General features: G+C 45.4%; 1 protein-coding gene across 1 annotated transcript in view; it reads right to left on the bottom strand.

The window, feature by feature from the left end:
- Nucleotides 1–19,922, bottom strand: part of LOC134676887 (mothers against decapentaplegic homolog 3) — a 43,966-nt gene that overhangs the window by 7,616 nt on the left and 16,428 nt on the right. Inside the window, exons 5-9 of the mRNA XM_063535269.1 lie at nt 14,762–14,869; nt 13,856–13,935; nt 12,816–12,996; nt 10,992–11,089; nt 3,357–3,464 (exon numbers count right to left, since the gene is read on the bottom strand). Coding sequence (XP_063391339.1) covers nt 3,357–3,464; nt 10,992–11,089; nt 12,816–12,996; nt 13,856–13,935; nt 14,762–14,869 — 575 coding nt within the window. The remainder of the gene's footprint in view (nt 1–3,356; nt 3,465–10,991; nt 11,090–12,815; nt 12,997–13,855; nt 13,936–14,761; nt 14,870–19,922) is intronic.

Below are 19,922 nucleotides of genomic sequence, written 5' to 3' on the forward strand. Positions count from 1 at the left end.
TCCGCATTTATCTTCTTTCGAATATTCGTTTGCGCGAAATTAACAGGAAAACAATGTTTCATACAGAAATTATGCAAAAATCATAGTTAACTTTTCATCAATTTTACGTATGTATGTGTCACAAATGTCGTGTACAGATACATTTGCGACGTTGCCATACCATTTCCGACGTTGCCGGGCTGACCACGGCTCGAATTTGGAGTGCCGTCATGTTTAGTGCAATTTTGTTGACACTGATATTTGACAGGTAGTTAATTGACCTAAGCGAGAAGTTCGTCAGCTTAGCTAAGAACTATCATGGCGTGTTATGCAAACAGTCGCTTTTTTGCTTGCAAACGGAAGATTCCCGGTTCGATCCCCAGTCATTGTATGCTGGAACATAACTTTTTGTATTTTTGTTACACCTAAATTTGGTATTGTTTTTTTATTTTTATTTAATTTTTCTTATTATCATAAATAGATTATTAAGTATGGGCTACACGTATTCTTTTATTTTTACAAAGATAATTAGAAATTATACTCTTCCTAATCTCTCTGATTTTTACAATCAGGACTTCCTCACTGCAATAAAAACCGGGCAAGTGCGAGTCGGACTCGCGCACGAAGGGTTCCGTGCCATAATGCAAAAAAAAAACAAAAAAAAGCAAAAAAAAACGGTCACCCATCCAAGTACTGACCACTCCCGACGTTGCTTAACTTTGGTCAAAAATCACGTTTGTTGTATGGGAGCCCCATTCAAATCTTTATTTTATTCTGTTTTTAGTATTTGTTAATTGTTATAGCGGCAACAGAAATACATCATCTGTGAAAATTTCAATTGTCTAGCTATTACGGTTCGTGAGATACAGCCTGGTGACAGACGGACGGACGGACGGACGGACAGCGAAGTCTTAGTAATAGGGTCCCGTTTTACCCTTTGGGTACGGAACCCTAAAAAGAAGTGTATAAAATTTCCTGTGGTTAAAAATAATGGATTTTGTCTATGAATGAAAAACACAATTATTACTATAGTTTGTTTTTTTTAGCATTAGAAATAAGGTAAACAATCTTGACGTGTCTTTTAATTGAAAAACACATTTTAAAAATAACTTACGGCAAATATGTAACAATTATAAATCTAATACGATCATTTATATTCTTCTGTTTTCATAAGTAATCGTTTTTAGGGTTCCGTACCCAAAGTGTAAAACGGGACCCTATTACTAAGACTTCGCTGTCCGTCCGTCCGTCCGTCCGTCCGTCTGTCACCAGGCTGTATCTCACGAACCGTGCTTAGACAGTTGAAATTTTCACAGATGATGTATTTCTGTTGCCGCTATAACAACAAATACTAAAAACAGAATAAAATAAATATCTAAATGGGGCTCCCATACAACAAACGTGATTTTTGACCAAAGTTAAGCAACGTCGGGAGGGGTCAGTACTTGGATGGGTGACCGTTTTCTTTTTGCTTTTTTTTGTTGTTTTTTTTGCATTATGGTACGGAACCCTTCGTGCGCGAGTCCGACTCGCACTTGCCCGGTTTTTGATTTTTAAAAAACCTGATAACACTGAGTATGTGGGGGAAGCGCTGCTGGCCTAGCGGAAAGCAATTCGGAGGTCGCGGGTTCTAACCCCGGCTTGTACTTACCAATGATTTTTCGAACTTTTGTACGAAATAGCATTTGATACCTACCTATTTATACACCGATACCTATTTTTCGGTGAAAGAAAACAATGTGAGGAAACCGGACTAATCCAAATAAGTTTACTCTCTGGGTTGGAAGGTCAGGGCAGTCGATTTCGTAAAAACTAGTGCGCATGCCAATTCTGGGATTAGTTGCCAAGCGGAGATTGAATATCTGGGAGACCGACCAAAGCTTACAAAACATAAAAACTCAAAAATGCGCGTTTTCTCATAGACCTAGCTAAGAGATCAAACCCCTTATAGCAAATTTCATCGAAATCGTTAGAGCCGTTTCTGATACCATCCAAATATATAAATAAATAATTATATATCTAATAATTGCTCGTTTAAAGGTAAGATAACACAAAGGAGAAACAAAAAGAAATTACCTACTCGCACCAGTCTTGAACCCCAATCCTCTTGCACGTATTTCCACGAACATACCGTTACGCTATTGCAACATACTTACGTTGTGTGAAATTGTCTACTACAAGGATCACGGAAACACTGTTTGCATGTGTGAGTAATAGTAGGAAAAAGCGTGACAGCAACACTCCGTCGAATTAAAAAGGTGGTTTTTGCACAATGAAGTATTCAATGTTTATTTTAATAGTTCAATATTTACTTAAAGAGTGCGCGAAACATACTTTTAAGTATACAAATACCAAGACCATTTCACAAAAAAATAAAATCTGAAATTTTGCAAAAGTGGTGCCATCTAGCGAGAGTTAAGTTTTGAGTAACCTAGGCGAACCACCTTAATATAATACAATACAATACTCTTTATTGCACACCTCACATACACGTAGTTTACAATAAATGGACAACAACATAAACAAAGACAATAGAGGTAACAACAGGCGGTCTTATCGCTTAAGAGCGATCTTTTCCAGACAACCTTTGGGTATCGGAGACATAAGAATTAGAATATACGGTAGGTGGCGCAAAGAAAAAATATGAAAACTAAAAATATGAAAAAAAAAGATAAGCACTCCCGTGTAATAAAAGAGACACGGCGATATTTATAGTTACTACTCGCCCAGCGGTGAGCTATAAATATCGCCGTGTCTCTTTTATTTACACGGGAGCGCTTATCTTTTGTTCGTGTTTATAGCCGATAGCTCATAGCTTACTAGCTCGCGGTGGGACCAGTGCCTTAAGGTTTGATTTGAAGGAGGTAATAGATAGAGAACGTCTTAACTCGACAGGGAGGGAGTTCCATAGTCGAATGGCCCGAAAAGTAAATGAGCAATTATAAAATTTGGAAGAGGAAGATGGCACAGATAGGAGCAAATTTTGAGAGGATCCAAGAGAATTAACATAAGGTAAAACGTTCCTTGAGATAGCGGGGAGTTGCAGGATTAAAAAGTATAGAATAAAGAAAAGAAAGTATGTGAGAGTTACGACGATGACGGATAGGGAGCCACTTGAGTTGGGATCGGAAACTGGAAATATGGTCATATTTGCGTAACCCGAATATGAACCGTATGCAGACATTTTGAATGAATATATCAAATATCTGGGAGACCGAGCTTCATATAAAAACTGAAAAATGCGCATTTTCTCAGAGATTAGACCTAGCTAGATCGATTTATCACCCCCGAAAACCCTCATATGTATAGCAAAAGTCATCGAAATCGTTATAGCCGTTTCGTTTCTTATAAATAAATAAACATAATAGTATATTTACCAGGGGGGATCTTGCAGACGGTGGCGGGATGCCAGCCGTAGCGCTGGTTGCAGTTGGGGCTCTGCACGAAGATCGAGGAGTCGCTCAGACACTCCGCGAACACCTCACCTGAGGACAATATACACCTTACATTAGTAATCCATTTCTTCATTAGCCTATGAATGTACAGTCGCCATCAGATGTATCGGAGCGGGCGAGGTGCTCAAAAATATCTGAACACGCATTGCAAGCCTTTTAAGCCAAATCTCATAAAATAGGCATTTGCTTTTAGCTTGTAGTTCATCACTAAGGAAGAGCGGTGTTCCTTAACACATGTATTTATATACTTAAAAAGGGGCACCAACCTGTATTTTGTTAAATAATCCTTGTTAGCCAATAAATCATTTTACATTTTCAAAAAAGGCAAGCTATGATAGCGCCATCTGTGCAAACCAGTGGCGTAGCTAGGCGTGGGCGAAGTGGGCTGTCGCCCACGGCCTCGCGTCCCAAGCCCCGGCCTCGCGCGAGGCCCCTTCGGGCACAGTGAAAGAAAAGGGCCTCGCAGATGCGATTTCGACCACGGCTAGATTAGGCCACGCTACGCCACTGATGCAAACCTTTGACAGTAGCCAACCCCATTAAATAAAAACGAAAAACAGTGTAAACAAGTAGACTTTACATTAACTCACCGCCAATGTAATAGAGGCGCACGCCCTTGCCGATGTGCCGCCGGGTCTGCTCCACCACCTCGTTGCGGTTCACGTTGGAGAGGAGCCCCAAGCAGAACCTGAGAGAAGGGGCCTCGCAAGGCCCCTCCGGGCACAGTGAAAGAAAAGGGCCTCGCAGATGCGATTTCGACCACGGCTAGATTAGTCCACGCTACGCCACTGATGCAAACCTTTGACAGTTGCCAATAGGGCTCGCGGTCGAGTCCGTGTTTCGTTTACACGTTTCGAATACCCGTTTCCGAATAACACGTACACGGTTTTCTGGCCCGTTCCGCACGTGTAATTAAGAAACGTGTAATTGAGATCCGTCTCCACGGATAAACGGGTATTCGAAGAAACGGATCTTATTTACTCGTGGCTCCGGACACGTCCTTGACGAGTAGTGAAGGAACGAGCCGGCGCGGCGTACTTAAGAGCTACAAATAAATAGACAAAAGATTCATGACGAGTTTTCGTCATATCTAACCTTATTCCGTGGTCCATAGAGTCGAAATTAAAAAAAACGGTTTAAATACTCGTAACCCTTTTCTGAGCAGGTAGTTTTTGCTTGCGATGTTGCAATACGAGTAGAAAATTAGAAATACAGTATACCTATGCTACTTATCAAAATAGTATTTTGTATAAGACTTCAAATACTAATACTTTATGGTTTATTATTAATAAATCATTTGCTTCGATATATTTGCTTCTTTAATTTTAGCCGCTGCATTTGTTACAATTTCATGTATGTGTAGACAGGTTCTCCTTAGTACACCGACATAAAGCTTAGAATTGGCTATGGCAGGTCTGATAACGATTTGGGATGCTACTTGTTTTCGGCGATATCAGACAAAAGGGTATTGGAAAACAACACGTTGAATGGAACACCACCGGCCGGCATTTATTACCTGAGCACTAGTGTGAAAGTGACCCAAGTGAACATGAATGATTACCAATTTTGAGATCTATCTTAATATATTTAACAATATAATTGCAAGGTAACCCAGGTAGCATGGGTTTTTTAAAAGTTCTCGCGTGAAATCCTGCGTTTCAAATGCCGCTTTTGTGTACTTTTTTTTGCATCGTTGGTGGATTTGCTGTTCTCGCGCAACAGTTAGGTAATTGATAAAAATAACAAATGACCACTAAGTAGTAGTAGGTAGTATTTATCTGCACACGTATTCTTCGCGAAACTATATAACTTACACCATTATAAGTATATAAAATGTGTTTCTTTGATTGAAATGTAATATGTAATGAAATTAGCTTAAAAGCAATAATAGTAAAAAAATGAAGGTTCTAAACTAGGGACGGGTAGGTTTAAAATTAAAAATAGTAGACTATATAGAATAGGGACATATTGTATAGTTTGCTAAATATGATATATCTATATTATATAAAGCCGCAACCCGACTGATTGATTGACATGATTGTTCTCCCAGAAGGAGGTTCGTGGGGTATTCGAGTTTGGTACGGTCGTATAGAGGGCGGTCTGGTGACCTCCAGAAAAATCCGACTTTTGGTCTACCGCTTCCGGTCAGAAAAATGTACGACGGCCCGGCCAAACGGTGGGAGGTAGGTGGGGCGTGCTCGACCAAATGTCATAGAGGGACCCTGGCAGTTTTTGAAGCCACCATTTTTTTTTCAAAATGGCCGACTTTTTTTTTTTAATTTTTTCAAGTTTGTCCTAGCGCGCTGAAATTTTGGTCACAGAATCTCATAGGCTCCTAGATTCCTACGAAAAAAAATTTTTTGGAAAAATGCTCTAATTGTTGGAAAACTGGCCACTTTTGTTTTGTATGGCAACTTTTAAACGGTGCGAGATAGGTGGGGGGTGCTCGACCAAATGTCATAGAGGGCCTCGAGGCAAAACAAACTGCATTAAAAAAAATTCAAAATGGCCGACTTTTTTTTTTTTAATTCTTCAAGTTGATCCGAGCGCGCTGATATTTAGCATGGCGGAAGATAGTGGGCTCTAGATTCCTATGAAAAAAAAATTTTTTGGAAAAAATCCAAGATGGCGGAAATAATGGGCATTTTAATTTTGTATGGCAACTTTTAAACGGTGCGAGATGGGTGGGGGGTGCTCGACCAAATGTCATAGAGGGCCCCGAGACAAATCAAACTGCATTTAATTTTTTTCAAAATGGCCGACTTTTTTTTTTAATTTTTTTCAAGTTGGTCCGAGCGCGCTGAGATTTGGCATGCGGCGAGCTTGGGGGCCCAAAATTACCATGTGAAAAAAAAATTTTGGAAAAATCCAAAATGGCGGCGGACACGGGCCAAATTCAAATTTCCAAGTAGGTTAAGCGAGCCCGAAGGGCGAGCTTCAGGCTGGGAGGCCGAAGGCCGACCTCGCGGAGGGCCGTCAGGCCCGGAGCTTGACCCCGAATGTCCAAGCGTGCCCCACCCCCAGTAATTTTGGGCGAGGCCGAAGGCCGAGCTGCGGGAATGACGAACAAAGCAAAATCCTATACAAAAAGTGTGTTAAGCGAGCCCGAAGGGCGAGCTTCAGGCCGGGAGGCCGAAGGCCGACCCCGGCGGAGGGCCGAAGGCCCGTAGCCTCCACCCCGACTCCCAAAACGCGAGGCCGAAGGCCGAGCTGCGTGAATGCAGTTCCTGCAAGCGTTCTACAAAGTCAACTGTCTTGATAAGCGAAGCCGGCGGGCCGAAGGCCCGACGGCGGAGCGTCGAGGCTCGCGAAGGCCGAAGGCCGAGCTCCGCGTAGGGCCGAAGGCCCGAAGCGTCACACGAGAGGGGGAAGTTGGAGCTTAAACACGACCCAATAGGAAAAGTGTCTTAGACAAGCGAAACGGCGGGCCGAAGGCCGAAGGCCGTAGGCCCGACGTGAGCTTGTCAAGACACTTTTACTATTGGGTCGTGTTTAAGCTCCAACTTCCCGCTTACGCCCCAAAGCAAAACCAACCCTCCAAGTGTTTTAATAAGCGAAGCGGCGGGCCGAAGGCCCGACGCTGAGCTTCGAAACCCAGCGAAGGCCGAAGGCCGAGCTCCGCGTAGGGCCGAAGGCCCGGAGCGTCCCTTTCGATTTCCCAAGCACGCGAGGCCGAAGGCCGAGCTGCGGGAATGAAGTGCTCTCACGCGGATCTTTTCGTCTTAGCAAAAGTAGAAATTCATTTAATTTTCCCTTTGGAAAACAAACTACTACACAATTACAACAGCAACAACAACATTACCAACAACAACACATCAACAACAGCAAACAACACGCGTACCGCGGGGCCCTCGGGCCCCGCGCACAGGGCAAAATCTAGTCTATATTATATAAAGCCGCAACCCGATGATTAATTGACATGATTGTTCTCCCAGAAGGAGGTTCGTGGGGTATTTGAGTTTGGTACGGTCGTATAGAGGGCGGTCTGGTGACCTCCAGAAAAATCCGACTTTTGGTCTACCGCTTCCGGTCAGAAAAATGTACGACGGCCCGGCCAAACGGTGGGAGGTAGGTGGGGGGTGCTCGACCAAATGTCATAGAGGGACCCTGGCAGTTTTTGAAGCCACCATTTTTTTTTCAAAATGGCCGACTTTTTTTTTTAAATTTTTTCAAGTTTGTCCTAGCGCGCTGAAATTTTGGTCACAGAATCTCACAGGCTCCTAGATTCCTACGAAAAAAAAATTTTTGGAAAAATGCTCTAATTGTTGGAAAACTGGCCACTTTTGTTTTGTATGGCAACTTTTAAACGGTGCGAGATAGGTGGGGGGTGCTCGACCAAATGTCATAGAGGGCCTCGAGGCAAAACAAACTGCATTAAAAAAAATTCAAAATGGCCGACTTTTTTTTTTTAATTTTTTCAAGTTGGTCCGAGCGCGCTGAGATTTGGCATGGCGAGAGATAGAGGCCTCTAGATACCTACGAATAATAAAATTTTTGGAAAAAATCCAAGATGGCGGAAATAATGGGCATTTTAATTTTGTATGGAAACTTTTAAACGGTGCGAGATGGGTGGGGGGTGCTCGACCAAATGTCATAGAGGGCCCCGAGACAAAACAAACTGCATTTAATTTTTTTCAAAATGGCCGACTTTTTTTTTTTAATTTTTTCAAGTTGGTCCGAGCGCGCTGAGATTTGGCATGCGGCGAGCTTGGGGGCCCAAGATTACCATGTGAAAAAAAAATTTTGGAAAAATCCAAAATGGCGGCGGACACGGGCCAAATTCAAATTTCCAAGTAGGTTAAGCGAGCCCGAAGGGCGAGCTTCAGGCTGGGAGGCCGAAGGCCGACCTCGCGGAGGGCCGTCAGGCCCGGAGCTTCACCCCGAATGTCCAAGCGTGCCCCACCCCCAGTAATTTTGGGCGAGGCCGAAGGCCGAGCTGCGGGAATGACGAACAAAGCAAAATCCTATACAAAAAGTGTGTTAAGCGAGCCCGAAGGGCGAGCTTCAGGCCGGGAGGCCGAAGGCCGACCCGGGCGGAGGGCCGAAGGCCCGGAGCCTCCACCCCGACTCCCAAAACGCGAGGCCGAAGGCCGAGCTGCGTGAATGCAGTTCCTGCAAGCGTTCTACAAAGTCAACTGTCTTGATAAGCGAAGCCGGCGGGCCGAAGGCCCGACGGCGGAGCGTCGAGGCTCGCGAAGGCCGAAGGCCGAGCTCCGCGTAGGGCCAAAGGCCCGAAGCGTCACACGAGAGGGGGAAGTTGGAGCTTAAACACGACCCAATAGGAAAAGTGTCTTAGACAAGCGAAACGGCGGGCCGAAGGCCGAAGGCCGTAGGCCCGACGTGAGCTTGTCAAGACACTTTTACTATTGGGTCGTGTTTAAGCTCCAACTTCCCGCTTACGCCCCGAAGCAAAACCAACCCTCCAAGTGTTTTAATAAGCGAAGCGGCGGGCCGAAGGCCCGACGCTGAGCTTCGAAACCCAGCGAAGGCCGAAGGCCGAGCTCCGCGTAGGGCCGAAGGCCCGGAGCGTCCCTTACGATTTCCCAAGCACGCGAGGCCGAAGGCCGAGCTGCGGGAATGAAGTGCTCTCACGCGGATCTTTTCGTCTTAGCAAAAGTAGAAATTCATTTAATTTTCCCTTTGGAAAACAAACTACTACACAATTACAACAGCAACAACAACATTACCAACAACAACACATCAACAACAGCAAACAACACGCGTACCGCGGGGCCCTCGGGCCCCGCGCACAGGGCAAAATCTAGTTAACACATGTATTAAAACTGTTATAAATAATTTAAAAAAATTCTTACGCCAAACGAGTTCATCTGAAGTCTGAAGTTAACATTCAATACTAGACCTTGCATACCCAGACCTAGAGCATTGATTGGCTCAAAGTGTTTCGGATCCGTTCGGGCCGGTGTTAAGTACCCGTGTAAACGGAGATACGTATCTGAGAAACGTTTCTTGGGAACGTTTCTTGGATACGTATCCGGATCCCGGCGGTTCCGTGTAAACCGTGTTCTTAGCACCGCCGGTCTTAAGAACACGGGTATTCGTTTCGGCGTGTAACACGGATACCGGGAGCCCTAGTTGCCAACCCCATTGAAAAAAAAAAGAAACAGTGTAAACAAGTAGACTTTACATTAACTCACCGCCAATGTAATAGAGGCGCACGCCCTTGCCGATGTGCCGCCGGGTCTGCTCCACCACCTCGTTGCGGTTCACGTTGGAGAGCAGCCCCAGGCAGAACCTGAGAGAAGGGGCCTCGCGAGGCCCCTCCGGGCACAGTGAAAGAAAAGGGCCTCGCAGATGCGACTTCGGCCATGGCTAGATTAGTTCTCGCTACGCCACTGATGCAAACCTTTGACAGTTGCCAACCCCATTGAAAAAAAAAAAGAAACAGTGTAAACAAGTAGACTTTACATTAACTCACCGCCAATGTAATAGAGGCGCACGCCCTTGCCGATGTGCCGCCGGGTCTGCTCCACCACCTCGTTGCGGTTCACGTTCGAGAGCAGCCCCAGGCAGAACCTGAGAGAAGGGGCCTCGCGAGGCCCCTCCGAGCACAGTGAAAGGAAAGGGCCTCGCAGATGCGACTTCGGCCACGGCTAGATTAATCCACGCTACGCCACTGATGCAAACCTTTGACAGTAGCCAACCCCATTGAAAAAAAAAAGAAACAGTGTAAACAAGTAGACTTTACATTAACTCACCGCCAATGTAATAGAGGCGCACGCCCTTGCCGATGTGCCGCCGGGTCTGCTCCACCACCTCGTTGCGGTTCACGTTGGAGAGGAGCCCCAGGCAGAACCTGAGAGAAGGGGCCTCGCGAGGCCCCTCCGGGCACAGTGAAAGAAAAGGGCCTCGCAGATGCGACTTCGCCCACGGCCAGATTAATCCACGCTACGCCACTGATGCAAACCTTTGACAGTTGCCACCGCATTAAAAAAAACGGAAAACAGTGTAAAACAAGTAGACTTTACATTAACTCACCGCCAATGTAATAGAGGCGCACGCCCTTGCCGATGTGCCGCCGGGTCTGCTCCACCAACTCGTTGCGGTTCACGTTGGAGAGCAGCCCCAGGCAGAACCTGAGAGAAGGGGCCTCGCGAGGCCCCTCCGGGCACAGTGAAAGAAAAGGGCCTCGCAGATGCGATTTCGCCCACGGCTAGATTAATCCACGCTACGCCACTGATGCAAACCTTTGACAGTTGCCAACCCCATTTAAAAAAAAAAGAAACAGTGTAAACAAGTAGACTTTACATTAACTCACCGCCAATGTAATAGAGGCGCACGCCCTTGCCGATGTGCCGCCGGGTCTGCTCCACCACCTCGTTGCGGTTCACGTTGGAGAGCAGCCCCAGGCAGAACCTGAGAGAAGGGGCCTCGCGAGGCCCCTCCGGGCACAGTGAAAGAAAAGGGCCTCGCAGATGCGACTTCGCCCACGGCTAGATTAGTCCACGCTACGCCACTGATGCAAACCTTTGACAGTTGCCAACCCCATTAAATAAAAACGAAAAACAGTGTAAACCAGTAGACTTTACATTAACTCACCGCCAATGTAATAGAGGCGCACGCCCTTGCCGATGTGCCGCCGGGTCTGCTCCACCACCTCGTTGCGGTTCACGTTGGAGAGGAGCCCCAGGCAGAACCTGGGAGGAAACTATGTTTTATTCGAGTAACGACAGAGTAAATTTCAAGGAGGAAAAATTACTGCCTTGGGTGCTCTGGATGCTCCAGCGTTCTGCCAACCGTGCCACCTATACCACATCCATAGCCAGCGAATCTTTCCACCATATGGGTCTAGGGGAGCCTAGTGACATCTACCGTTACAACCAAGACAGTAATTTTTCCACTTTTAAATTTATTCTAAGCTTAATAACATCGTTCGTAGACATTTCGGTTTGTTTAAAATTAAAATTTCGAGTAACCACGACATGATGCCATATCCCTTAATTGGACAACATGTACATTTGGATACTTTTATATCTTTTAGCAATGATTATTTACGAAAACCAGACTTACTCGCTATTAATTTTTAAATTACCTCCGACGTTTCGAGGACGGCAGTATCCTCGTGGTCTCGGACACAAACCCTTCCGTTAGTCGTCCACTTATCTTAACGTATCTTATCTTATGGTTTTCGGGAGACCTTGCGGATACACTTCGACCCATAGCAATAGTTTGTGCAATTACCCCCTAGTCTTCCTCAGTCAGCCGTCACCGAAACGTCGGAGGTAATTTCATTAAATCGCTTAAGGTAGATTTGACGAACTCTTATAGTTCGTTTGCTTTTTGCATTAGAAAAAAACTACGCGATCTTGACGTGTATTTTAATTGAAAAACGCTTTTTAAAAATCAGTAACCAAAGACTTATGAAAACAAAGGAATGTAAATAATCGTACATGTTTAGTAATTGTTACATATTGGTCGTGACTTAACTTTCAAAAGTGTTGTTCAATAAAAAGACACATCAAGATTTTTTACCTTTTTTCTAATGCTAAAAAAAATAACTATAGTAGGAGATGCTGCACCAGAAGGCGGGCTGGTGGTGGGCGGTACCTCTCACTGTTGCTGGGGTCGGTGAACCCGTCCACTGTGATGGAGGGCTGGCTGGCGCGGAAGGTCTCGCCGACGCGGGTGTTGAGCTCGTAGTAGGAGATGCTGCACCAGGAGGCGGGCTGGTGGTGGGCGGTACCTCTCACTGTTGCTGGGGTCGGTGAACCCGTCCACTGTGATGGAGGGCTGGCTGGCGTGGAAGGTCTCGCCGACGCGGGTGTTGAGCTCGTAGTAGGAGATGCTGCACCAGGAGGCGGGCTGATGGTGGGCGGTACCTCTCACTGTTGCTGGGGTCGGTGAACCCGTCCACTGTGATGGAGGGCTGGCTGGCGTGGAAGGTCTCGCCGACGCGGGTGTTGAGCTCGTAGTAGGAGATGCTGCACCAGAAGGCGGGCTGGTGGTGGGCGGTACCTCTCACTGTTGCTGGGGTCGGTGAATCCGTCCACTGTGATGGAGGGCTGGCTGGCGTGGAAGGTCTCGCCGACGCGGGTGTTGAGCTCGTAGTAGGAGATGCTGCACCAGGAGGCGGGCTGATGGTGGGCGGTACCTCTCACTGTTGCTGGGGTCGGTGAACCCGTCCACTGTGATGGAGGGCTGGCTGGCGTGGAAGGTCTCGCCGACGCGGGTGTTGAGCTCGTAGTAGGAGATGCTGCACCAGAAGGCGGGCTGGTGGTGGGCGGTACCTCTCACTGTTGCTGGGGTCGGTGAATCCGTCCACTGTGATGGAGGGCTGGCTGGCGTGAAAGGTCTCGCCGACGCGGGTGTTGAGCTCGTAGTAGGAGATGCTGCACCAGAAGGCGGGCTGGTGGTGGGCGGTACCTCTCACTGTTGCTGGGGTCGGTGAACCCGTCCACTGTGATGGAGGGCTGGCTGGCGTGGAATGTCTCGCCGACGCGGGTGTTGAGCTCGTAGTAGGAGATGCTGCACCAGAATGCGGGCTCGTGGTAGAGCACGGGGGCCGCCTCGGGGCCGCCGGGAGGCGGCGTGAGAGGCGCCAAGTCTGTCAAAAAAAGAACAGTAACCCACCTTTATTTTGTCCCTTCCGTGGGCCTATAAATATTCTAAAGCTGCAATCGCAATCTTTAGCCGTCCCAATTTAACGCACAAAATCTCTCTGACTGTGGGTACTGATGTCTCAGCCAAGAAAAACACTATCCAATAAACTTAAAACTAATTTTGACGAGTGATCGGTCATTTTAGTATCTGTGATATAGGTGATTCCACTTTTTTGTGGCAGTTGTAATGACCCTTTCCATAATGGACCATCTACTAGTATTAGTAGACTCAAATAATAACATTTCTTCTAACTATATCACTTTTGTCGCCCAGACATAGAAAAATATAGTAAGACCAGAGTGCTCAGTCCATACATCAGTTTTGGTACCAAAAAGACTAATATTTTCATAGTCAACATCTACGTTGAGATGTAGCGCCAACCAGAAAGTCTAATGCTCAACAACATAAGACTTTCCGGTCGATGCTACATTTATTGTCACTTGACAGTACTACTGCCACTTAGCAGTGCTGATTATTCTGCTACTCAATGCTAGATGTCGACTATGAAAATATTAGTCTTTTTGGTACCAAAACTGATGTATGGAGTGAGTAATCTATGTATTTTTTTCTCTATGGCCCAGCTGACCGGAGAGAATGACAACAAAAACTGTGGCAAGGCATATTCAGCAGTGAACTTCTGTATAATGCCGGCTGTACACTCTCGGCGAGACACCCCGAGACAGGCCGAGAGCGAGTGTGTACAGACTGCTCTCGTCTTGTCTCGGTCATCCTTGGCTCTCGCTGAGCATGTACAGCGGGGATAAGAGTATGTAGTAAAATGTGCAAATTGTCAACAAACTCACTCATGTTGTCGTTGTGATCCATCGGGTCGTTGTCCTCGCTCATGTAGCCCGGCGGCGGAGTCTCCACGGTGGCCGCGCTCCTGCCCAACACAAATATCATTTCCAAACTTTCAGCGATAAGCCTACGAAATATATTGTCCTACTCCCAGCATCCCTCGCGTTTAAGAAGCGTAAGGCTCTTACGCTAGGTGTCGCTAGGGTGCCTCTCTAAGGTGGAAATTTTCGCTGTCGTCGAGTGAAGTCTCGGTAGCTCAGTTGGCAGAGCGATGGACTGGTGGTGGTGATCCCGAGTACAGATTACCAGTTCGCCGGACGATGTCGGCCTATCAGTTGTTCGGAGCTGTCAAATTTTGGGTTTAACTGACAAGCCGATATCGTCCGGCGAACTGGTAATCAGTGGGCCACCAGAATAAGAGCTGGGTTTCTTAAGGCCCGTCTCCATATTGCGCGGCAAGCTACCGAACATTGGGTCGCGGGATCCCGGGCCGCCGCGCGCGCACTCGATCATTGTGTTAGTGTCGACGCGCGGCAAAGGAATGTTCGCGCGCAGTTGGGACGGGTGTGTATATATTTCAGTTGGCTCGCGCGGCCGCATACATGGATAATGAAAAGTGTCGTACTTTAACTGAATTATACGGCACTAAACAGTTTCTATGGAACAGTAAATGTAGTGATTATCGCGACAGATCATTTTTCTATTTGGCTATACTTCGTTCCGAATAATTAATTTTTGTGATATAATGTCGATCGTCGGATCGCCTGCCGCGCGCGGCCGCCGCGCAATAGTTCAAGATGGTGCCGAAATTGGCTCGCGACCCAAAATACAGGTTTGCCGCGGTCGAACATTGCTCGCGCGGCCGCCGCGCAATATCGAGACGCGCCTTGAGATTGACAGGAGTCACTCACACGTGCACAGTGGTGTTGGAGGGCACCTGCTGGCCCAGCGTGGCCTCGAGGTACATGGCGCTGTGGGTCAGCGCGCCGACGCCCACCACACCGCCCGTTTGCATCTCCCTGTCAACAAATAACATCAAGGATTTTGAATCAAGGATTTTTTATTCGTAATAAACTTAAAACTAAGATTACATACAAGAGTATAACTAAAAAACTACAAATATTAATAAAATTGGTAAACGTCAAAGTTTACCATGAAATGGGCTCGCCTCGGCATAATACTGACCCGAAGGTCAGCGCTGATCTTCCGGCGAGACCATTTGTGGGCCACGAACGCAGCCGTACAACACCCCCAGTAGTGTGTTTATGCCGCTCCGAGATCAGAACTTTTCCGCCAGAGGGCGACAGTATGTATGCGTAAGGTAGTGACAATTTAGTTCACCCTACTCCCCGCTAGATGGCGCCACTGTCTATGCGCAACGTTAGTTCCAAAGGTCGCCGCTAGATGGCGCCACTGGTTAGTTCACCCTACTCCCCGCTAGAGGCGCCACTGTCTATGCGCAACGTTAGTTCCGAAAATATCCGCCAGCCCCGCTGGAGGGCGACAGTATGTATGCGCCGCTGGTTAGTTCCAAAAATCCCCGCCAGCCCCGCCAGAGGGCGACAGTATGTATGCGCAACGTTAGTTCCAAAAATCCCCACCAGCCCTGCCTGGAGGCGACAGTATGTATGCGCAACGTTAGTTCCAAAAATCCCCGCCAGCCCTGCCTGGGGGCGACAGTATGTATGCGCAAGGTTAGTTCTAAAAATCCCCGCCAGCCCTGCCTGGGGGCGACAGTATGTATGCGCAACGTTAGTTCCAAAAATATCCACCAGCCCTGCCTGGGGGGCGACAGTATGTATGCGCAACGTTAGTTCTAAAAATCCCCACCAGCCCTGCCTGGGGGCGACAGTATGTATGCGCAAGGTTAGTTCTAAAAATCCCCACCAGCCCTGCCTGGGGGCGACAGTATGTATGCGCAACGTTAGTTCCAAAAACATCCGCTATGAAATTGCAAAAAGGCCCATCATGTTTGTTTTATAATATGAGGCATATATCGGCGTTTTTTTTTTTTTTAATACCACGTCAGTGGCAAACAAGCAGACGACCCCACCTGACAGTAAGCAGTCACCGTAGCCCATGGACGCCTGCGAATTCTATTGTTACCACGGATGCATTTTTATTTGCGTTTGGTTTTATCGCTTGTGCTTATCAAATGTATGGAGTTTATAGTTTACCAACCGCAAAGGGGTTTTTCTTTTATGATACCACATTGGTGGTAAATAAGCATACAGTCCGTCTGATGGTAAGTTGTTACGGTAGCCTTTGGACGCCTGCTTGAGAGAGCTGCCTCAGTTTAGGTATTCAAGTCCCCCCGCGGGGGTGGGGGGGAGGGGAGGGGAGGGGGAGGGGAGTGACCTTGACCTTGAGTGACCTTGACCTTGAGTGACCTTGACCTTGAATGACCTTGACCTTGAGTGACCTTGACCTTGGGTGACCTTGACCTTGGGTGACCTAGACCTTGAGTGACCTTGACCTTGAGTGACCTTGACCTTGAGTGACCTTGACCTTGAGGGGGCGTGACCTTGAGGGGGCGTGACCTTGAGGGGAGGGGGACCGGGAGGGGAGGGTGCCTAACGGGGTGAGGGGAGAGGGTAAGCGCCTCGGCGACACGTGAGCAGTCACCGTAGCCCATGGACGCCTGCGAATTGTATTGTTACCACGGATGCATTTTTATTTGCGTTTGGTTTTGTCGCTTGTGCTTATCAAATGTATGGAGTTTATAGTTTACCAACTGCAAAGGGGTTTTTCTTTTATGATACCACATTGGTGGCAAATAAGCATACAGTCCGTCTGATGGTAAGTTGTTACCGTAGCCTTTGGACGCCTGCAACTCCAGGGTGGATACAAGCGCGCTGCCGACTGCCCAAAGATTCAATAACTTTGTTTTAAAATATGAGGCATATATCGGTGTTTTTTTTAATACCACGTCAGTGGCAAACAAGCAGACGACCCCACCTGACAGTAAGCAGTCACCGTAGCCCATGGACGCCTGCGAATTCTATTGTTACCACGGATGCATTTTTATTTGCGTTTGGTTTTGTCGGTTGTGCTTATCAAATGTATGGAGTTTGTAGTTTACCGACCGCAAAAAGACTCAATAAGTTTTTTTTTTTTCACATGTCCCAATGGGTAAGGAGAGGCATAATAAAATAATGTTTTTACTCACATAATATTTTTATTTCGTCAATAGACTTTAACTACAGTACATATGTAAAATCAAGAAAGATTATTATATCTAGCATAAATCTATAAATAATCTATAATAGGTATCTATTTCATTATGTCCTAAGGCTAATGTTTGATGCGGTTTGGATGGGATTGGGAATCGCTTATCATCATAATTCTTGAGAGCAATTTTGTTGACAGTTTGCGAATATAACTGGTGACCTTTACTACGGATAACATTCATGTTCCTATACTGAGGTGGAGCGTTCATAATACAATTGTGATAATCCTCACCGGAAACAGTTTTAGCTATGACACATTTTTTTATACCCTTGATTTTTTTAATAACATTATCCCCTTCCTTCTCTTTACCCCCCATTTTCCCCATTAAAACATCCTCTGCTGCTGCTTTCTCCACATAATAACACTTTGATCTTATTCCTATAAATTTTGAAATTATTCTCCCACTAACCTCGTCCTTCATTTTTCCCAATACATTCTTATTAACTCTAGGTAACGCGTAAATATTATCTATTTGGAAATCTGATGTATCGAATTTATCTTGTACATCCGGTTTGATATCCTCATAGAAATCATTTGTATTAATGTCATAGATGAATGAGTCTGTATCTGTATATAATAGTCGTATATTTTCACTATATTTAGGTAGCATATAATTATAATGGAAATCAAACATATGGGTTTTACTTAATTCTAAGACTGTAAACCCTACATATATAGGCTTATCATATTTTATACAATTTCTAGTCATTTGTATTATCGAAACATCATCATTGATTATGCATGAGCTATGAAAGTTAAGACGACCGATTAGAGCGCGCGCACCCAACCGTCTTCCCTGACTCTCCCAAGCACTTACTACTCTAACATCCTGTCGTTTTTCAACATTTTCCATAGTTTTACCAAAGACTGCATTGTTCATTAATTTATAAAAGTCTTTCTCAAACTTGTTTCTAGACTGTATTCTTTTGTCTGTATTAAGATCAATGTACGATTTAAGCCATGGACGTTGAGTAAACTCAAGGATGCGGTGGATTTTTTTTACTTTCAACCCATGTCTTATAGCCTGTAGCAGATTTATATAATGAATTACATAATTACATTTATCTTCTAGTGTAGCTAATAATTTATTTGTTTTACTCGTCCCTATCGATGGAGCCTTATTTTCAAAGCAAAACGGGAGGTCATTGTGTAAATCATGTAAGCTCGTAGGATACTCTAAATCTACTTCAAAAAAGTAACCCTTTTCATTTTCGGGGCATAATTTAGTCATATCGAAATTGATGGTTTCCTCTTCAGATAGCCAGCGAAAACCTCCTACAGGTAAATACTGGGACATAGCCCAGCCATACAAATTATTTGCATCTAAATAAACTATATAATTAGAGGGTTTATCTGAATCATAATTTTTTAAATATTTATTATTTGCTACTGCAAATTTCCCACAACACTGACTCAACCCCCCTCGTATTCCGGATGAAATAAATTTAATTTTTGACATGTCAGTGAGTAGCTCTAACTCAATTTGAGTGTGCTTTAACATAGAGTCCCAGCTGAGTCCAGGGGCGGTATAATAGTGAGCCGGGTCGAGCTTATACGTCTCAAGACAGACGTCACGGAAGTTCTCAAAAACTTCTGCCAATAACATGACGTCAGTCTTAAGGTAATGGTCGCTATACTCCCCCAGAGTTCCAATTTTGAAGGCATCCCAAACATTTTGGGCATGCTGGTAATCCTCATCGGAAATGGGGGAGCTGGCGAGGCTGTTATAGAAGGCGGTCTGAGGAGGTAGTGAAGTTTCCTCAAGCTGCGTCCACCCCCGTACGTACTCATAGGGGAACACCCCCTTGCGTGTTAGTAAATCGAGTTTATCATGAGGGAAATGTGAGGTGATAATGTTAAACTGATTTTTTGGAAGGTTTTGCACTAATGTATCTAACGAGGACGCCATAAATCTAAAAGAATCTATAAACCTAAGATCTAACTCTAAAACATCACTCTTCAAAGTAAGAGATATAAATTTCTCTTTATTCTGAGGTATAACATTAACATTGTCATACTTTTTCAAGGACTTAATTATAAAGTGTGAGTCATACCCACTGAAGTTATGCATCACTATTGGAATCTCATTACAAATTTTATAATTCAAGTTGCAGTTAGAATGTGCAGCACCCCTAAACTCACCCGTGAGATGACAGTGATCCCGTACCCTATCATCTCCCAACACTCCCCCACAAATATGACAGTTTATTGCAGACTGGAATTGCACCTGCTGCTCTCGTGTAAGAGAACGCATAGGTATTATAGTTTTAATCTTACTCGCAAAGGGCGCTAACTCGGTCTCCAATGATTTAATAAACTCTTTCGCACAGTCCTCGCCGCGAAATGTCACATATTTAGATTTTGATTCGTCGTATGAGCATTTGATATAATAACCAAAGCTATACGGCTCATGTGACTGATAGTCTACAGTATATGAGGAAGATTGAGATGGCGTGCAAGTGGGTATAATAGGTTTTAACATAGCCTCGAAATCTGCATACACGACAACTGGTGCTCGTAATTGATAGCGAAAGTTTTTAAATTTTAATATATTTTCTCCATCATTCGGTAAAATGGTCTTTACATGGGAACAGTCGCGTTTTATATGTTCCTTGAATTTTACTTCATTGGAAAAAGGTAAAAGACATCCATCACAAAACCACATCTTATGACGATGTTTTGAAAGCTGCGCACTTATCAATCTACTTATATTTTTAATCCAGCAAAAGTGTTTTTGGTCACCATCTTCTATTATGAGCATGTTTATATGACGGTCGCGTCGCTTTTTTGTATGATACACCGGTCCTGCTATTGACTCATCAATAATTTCAAAAACATTAA

The sequence above is a fragment of the Cydia fagiglandana genome, chromosome 25, assembly GCF_963556715.1.
Source record: "Cydia fagiglandana chromosome 25, ilCydFagi1.1, whole genome shotgun sequence".
Taxonomy (NCBI): Eukaryota; Metazoa; Arthropoda; class Insecta; order Lepidoptera; family Tortricidae; genus Cydia; species Cydia fagiglandana.